This window comes from Hakea prostrata, chromosome 1 (genome assembly GCF_041222555.1).
Source record: "Hakea prostrata isolate BN-2017 chromosome 1, UWA_Hpros_2, whole genome shotgun sequence".
Lineage (NCBI taxonomy): Eukaryota > Viridiplantae > Streptophyta > Magnoliopsida > Proteales > Proteaceae > Hakea > Hakea prostrata.
In genome coordinates, this window is record NC_142600.1 from 63902998 (window position 1) to 63908990 (window position 5993).

Here is a 5993-nt window from a genome sequence, read left to right on the forward strand (position 1 = left end):
TTAACCCCAGTAATTAATCCAATCCACATATTGTTTAGGATAAATTTAACAATCTCCTACTTGGGCTAGATTAATTAGTCTATTATGATAAATGGATGAGGCCATGAAATCTCAATCACAAAATCCGCTATTAATCCTTGATCCAGTTAACAAGTTCAATGTATATTTCATCATACAATATATATCTTGATATCAGTCACAATATAAGTCTACTTACTAACTAAACTGAAATGAGACAAACAAGGAGTATCTAACAACTGTGATCACATAAACAACATTATTCCTTCTTGATCCTTCATTAGTCCCCTAAATTTAGTTATATTCGTAGGCACTAAACATACATTTAGGCACGAGGCCATAGTTAATAACCACATATAAACAACGGTAAAATCACCATTTGCAAAATGATATAATAACGAAGCAGAATTAAATGCATTCATGCATTAAAACATCGATAAGAAAAATAATTCATATATCATATATATATATCATCAATATCATTTTATTAGCTCCAACTGAGTTTTTCCCCTAAACAAGCATAAATTCGATTAAGAACAAATCATAAGATCAATTAAACTGCCAGATAACAATAAAATGAGTAAATAACTTCAATTCTTAGAATATATAAAAAAAATACTAAGAGAAGTAGACTTCATCTCCTAGATTACTTTTCCTTCCCATCCTTAGCGTCTTTCTTCTCCAACCAAGATTTACGTGCATTACAGTCTCTTTTAAAATTTCCTTTAAGACCACACTAGTAACACATAATATCATCATAATTCTTCTTTTCCTTATTATATGGATGATATTTATTTTTCTTGAAAGCATTTTGTTTGTTCTTGTGAGACCCATTAGCAAATGCCTTCTTGTCTTCAACAAGATTTATTAACAAATGAAATTAAACATATCTATACCCCATAACAGAAAGATATATATACATGCACATTATTACATACATAATATCCAAGACCCAAAAAATGTAAACATTTTTACAAACTCCGGTTCTTACTATAAAGAGGGAAACTCAGCAATCTCTCTCTGTGATTCTTAGCTTTTTATTTCATCACTGGATTCTAGGTTACCTACTTCTTCTGCTGACACAAATGAAACACAAAAGGCCAACATTTAGCCAACATGTTAGAGAAGAAAGAAAATCAACTTGTAGGAATGCAGCTCTTGGCAATCTACATCAATCCTAGCAACAGTGACTCACAGAAATGCATCAGAGATTCCATTAGTTAAGATGCTCTTACCATGAAGAAAAACCAAAATGAAAAACTCATTCTTTGAATCCTCAATGGTCATCACTATATTCAGTGTCCACCAGATCTCTGTACATTCCCCCTCTTCTGAATGTACAGATTCACATTGGTAGTTCTAAGTGAGAATATACAGCGGGAATGGGTGGGTGTTTTTTTTTTTGGGGGTGGGTGGGGGGGGGGAATTGGCCATATTTGGACCTAACATGCCCTCAAATTATTAGAATTTCCCAAAGGCAGCTGCTCACAAATCCCCTTAGTACAGATACTACCTTTAGCAGACAAGGTTACTGATAAGTTGATTTCATACATATTATTTTATATGATTAATTTATTATATTTCCATGTATTTACAATTGTTTTATATCAATTTACCCTAATATGATATGAAAATGAATATGTTGCACCCTTTCCTTTAATTTCTATAATTTTGGTGATTTTATATATTTCCTAACAAATTCTAATAAAGATTTATTACTTTTACATGTAGGAAATTATCAATCAAATCCGGGTATTATTGCAAGAGTCCTACCTCAAGTCAAAAACATAAAGAGAATGAGTCCTTGCATGCTTCTACGTTTTATTTCCTATTTAGGATTTGATCAAAGAAGGGAAAAGAGGAAGAAGAATCCAATTCAAATAAGAAGGAGAGAAGAATCCCGATTTTGAGTGTCTCTGTCCAGTTTTGATCAAGATCTTCATCGGATGGTCATATGGTGTCCGATCGAGCTGATTTTTGGAGGAGAGCTTCAAGACTTCTTGGTCTTCAAATCCAACGGTGGGATTATGCATTGGAGACCTCTAAGTTAGTCCGATTCATACGTCAAGACACTCCTTGGTTAAGTCAGACAAGAACTCTGAGTTTGATTCAAACTCTGAGTTTAATTAATCTATAAAAGGAGAGCAAACTCCAGGAAGAGAGGGAGGACGTTTTTGGGAGCTTTGGAAGAGCGTGGAGGTTAAACCAGAAGACGTTCGATGGCTTTGGAGATCGAAGCTTGGGAATAAGTTTTCTTCATCTTCTTTCAATGTTCTTGAACTCTTCTGTAATGTTTTTAGTTTCTAATATGAACTAATTTAGTTTTTCTAGGGATCAGATGTAGCCTATCTTTGAATTCCCACTCTTGACTTCATCAATATAATTTTGAATATTGTTTCCCTTGATTGAGTTTTTACTTCTATTCTTCATGCTTTTGATTAATTGGCCACTAATCAACCGATTTGTTAATCATAATGAACCGAGAGGGGATTTATGTGTTTAGTTCATTGGAGTAAAAGCCATGAATTACATGTAGGATAGAGATATACTTACATGGTTTGTGTAGTTGTTACATGGGAATCCACAGAATTTAATGATTTCTCGGTTGTTGTAACCCACATAGAAATATAGTGGGTTAGCAATTGAGGGAATTTCAAGACGAGAGAGACTAAAGATATGAAAGGGAATCCGACATCAATTAGGAAAATATCTCAAATTAAAAGAGGGAAAGAGGGTGGGAATGCTAGTAGGTGAAATGACCCTAGGTCTTAGCAATTAATAATCTCAATTTAACTTCAATTGAATAAGTCAGAATAATATCTTTCTTATTATTGTCAAATAAAATTGGTATAATTAATTTGGTACTTAATCTATAGTCTTCGAGGGATCGATCTTTTATCATTATATTACTTGTTACGATAGCGTACACTTGCGTTGTACTTTTTCACAACAGTTACCAAAGCAATTCACTATAGGAACGCTGGTCACAGTATCATCAGTTTCTTATCCCAGTCTTCAGGATCAGTTTGCTCTGTTTTACCATTCCATTATAATGAGGAATGTTCTATCTTCCCATTCATTCTATTAAAGATGTTCAATCACAAACTTTCCCTTGATGCAGTGGACTTTAAACGGTTATTGTTAATTACATCATACCCTGAGAACAGAATAAATGAAACCCAAGTTAAGTGGTGGCACATTAGCCTCGGTCCTTGCATTATGATCAAATATTCCCAGTTTGCGAAAAACAGAAAAGGGTACTAAAGATAAGCTCCCAATATCTTGATATCTTAAAACTATGACACTTTTAAGAGGCCCAATTTAACTTGCAACCAAAATTCTCTGTATCTTAAAATTATGAGACTCTTAAGAAGCCAAATCTAACTTAAAATCATCAACTTAATCCAACAAACATACCTGGTACCTGGCATCTATAGCTTCCAAAGGGTTGAATGGTTCATCAACATGTTGGTAAACTGTCTCTAACAGGGTTCTCCGTAACACACAAATGACTCTCTCTATTTGAGGATCTCCAACAATGGCAAATTCCTAAAAGTCAGAGAGTAAAGTTTCAGAGACTTGGTGTTTCTCTAAATTCTACAACCATCTAAGGGTATTAGCTTGACAGCATTTCCAGTTGCTTGTCTCCGAACATTCAATTGAAAAGATGGATTGGAAGAAGAGTGGCAACTTTTCAATAAAAATAGAAAGTATCAACTTTTCAATACAATATCAAAATAAGAACAAGAATTTCCAAGTCCATTGCCAATTTTCCACTTGCATCCACTTCTCTATGCGGATTAATCAACATATAAAATATTCAATTCAAAATTGCTCAGTACAAATAATTTTTAATCATATAGTTGTAAAAACTAATCAGGATTCTGTGATTCCACATCTGGTAACATACACGCACACACACAACACATACGCATAAACAGGATGCATTCATTGAAGCAGACAAATGCAAACACAACCAAAAACTTTAGCAGAATTTATCAACAAGGCATCATGTCTTGTTACTAACGGAAGAATATTAATGCTGTTTACCATTTAAGTTGTAGAGCCCTTATTTTGTTGCCAACGGTGACCAATAACAACAAGTCCCATCAGAGTTGCAACAACAAAAACGGACCAATATGCGTTCGCCTCCTTTGCGTTCTTGTACAGTGAAGCAATTCTTCTTTTCCACAATGCCTCACAAGGAAGTCTATATTTGTTCAATTTAACTTCTTTTGTAGGACTTATTGGCTTCAGAACATCTGAATGACTCTCTAATTTTTTCTGAGAAGAATCAAACGATTCAGCAACAACTGCATCCTTTTCATACATAGTCGATTCACCAACGTCTGCTTCAGTGTCAAGAGAACTAAATTTAGCAGAATTGTATATATTTTCCTCTTTATCAACTAAATTTAGCCCTCGGAAACCCATGTCTTCTTCAAAATCTGTTCCATTTATCTTATCAGATTTGTACACATTGGATATACCTTCATCTTTTGATTCATTATCGATCTCATTCTTCTCTGACTCCAGCAATAGGTTTTCGTGCTCGGTAGGCTTTGGAGATTCAAAATGACCAGACATGAATAATGCATCTGTGGTTCCATCATCATATACACTGAACTCATTACTCTTATCATCATCAACTCTTTTCGGGCCAGGAGCAGCAGAATATGTTGATGCCGTGAGTGACACGACTTCCCATTCATTTCCACGGGAAGAAGCTTCCACCCCCTCATTATTGTCCATTTTCAAAATTCCAATTCCCTGCAAAATCAGCAAAACTAACCAATATCATCAACCGGAAACAAGACTAAAAATTCACAAACCAATTAATCCCTTCATAGAGAAATCCTATCAAACAGAAACCATACGTGATTGATGGACATGTAAAAGTGTCAAAACTTATTCGAATTACACTGAGCAATATAACAGGAGACTTACAATTCAAAGCTAGACAAGCAACTAACAAGCCGATTTCATACAAACTAAAGAATTTCGATCAAATGAAACACAATAGATCAAAATAATATCGAACAGTCGAATATGGAAAAAGGGGGAAAAATCAAGATTCTTGGAGGCAATCAGTGGATGAAGATGATCATGATTCAAAAGATTTTACAAATTCAATCTTTGACATGACAAAAATATAAGAGGAATTCAAGAGTTTCGATTCGAATAACCTAAAGAGAAGATGTATCTGAAACCAGCGATCTTCAACCCCGCGAAGGAACTGCTCTGTAGCGTTTGACACTGAATTACCCCCGGGAGCAATCGAGATAAAAAGGGCAAACTAGTTACTGGTTCAGCCGGTATTCTCTACTTCTTTATCAAGTGGTTCTATAGCCTCCGATTGCGTATTGGAAAACCGAAAATTATTCTTCTCTATTGGAGGAGCCCCGACTTGAGATGACGCGTTGACGAAAGATAAATGAATAGGAATTAAGATGAAGAGTTCGAACCCTCGGGCGCGGAGGGGGAAGCCCTCTTATACGAACGATTAACTGAAGCATCTTCATTCATAACCACTTTATGTTTAAAAAGCCCGACAACCCTAATTCAATAAACACACTAGTCCATTCTGTAAGTGAAACTGTTAATCCACTATTAAAAATTTTTAAATTCCAAAAATAACCTTACTCAAATCGGAATTCATGGACGGAATGGTTGGTTTGCGTTTCTCCTGCTGCTGCCAATAACGATCATGATTAACCTTAGAAAGCAAGTTGCGTTTCATCTTAAATCGTTGGATGATTAACCACAGAAAGCAAAATTGAAAAACGAAGGAAGCCGGGTAGGATTCCGATGGAGGCAAGAACAAGAGCTGAACCCGAGTTGGGGCGATTCCGAACTCCGAGTGTTCATCCGCCGCGAGAGAATCTTGTTGGAAGTGATGGTGTGGGAATCTTCGAGATTCCCTCTTACACCTTGCAACCTTGCGATGTCAAACCCAAATCGGGGCGGGCCACTCT

General features: G+C 35.5%; 1 protein-coding gene across 7 annotated transcripts; it reads right to left on the reverse strand.

Annotated features, from left to right (window-relative positions):
- Positions 1 to 522: 522 nt before the first annotated feature.
- Positions 523 to 5332, reverse strand: LOC149029380 (ATG8-interacting protein 2-like). Of its 7 annotated transcripts, none has more exons than XR_016171110.1 (4): positions 5205 to 5332; positions 4069 to 4788; positions 3436 to 3567; positions 523 to 1091 (listed from the first exon to the last, which is right to left on the reverse strand). XR_016171110.1 is itself a non-coding variant. In XM_089141723.1 (3 exons), exon 2 carries the CDS (start codon positions 4768 to 4770, stop codon positions 4072 to 4074), a length of 699 nt encoding a protein of 232 aa, XP_088997849.1. In that variant the 5' UTR covers positions 4771 to 4788; positions 5205 to 5332; the 3' UTR covers positions 528 to 1094; positions 4069 to 4071. The 7 variants fall into 7 exon arrangements, 5 of the variants coding, with proteins under 5 accessions (XP_088997849.1, XP_088997840.1, XP_088997852.1 ...); XR_016171111.1 differs by lacking the exon at positions 523 to 1091 and adding an exon at positions 2977 to 3175 and having other exon boundaries at positions 3443 to 3567; XM_089141723.1 differs by lacking the exon at positions 3436 to 3567 and having other exon boundaries at positions 528 to 1094.
- Positions 5333 to 5993: the final 661 nt, after the last annotated feature.

Coding starts and splice junctions, on each gene's coding strand:
- LOC149029380 (XM_089141723.1), bottom strand. CDS start 4,770: ATGGACAATAATGAGGGGGTGGAAGCTTCTTCCCGTGGAAATGAATGG.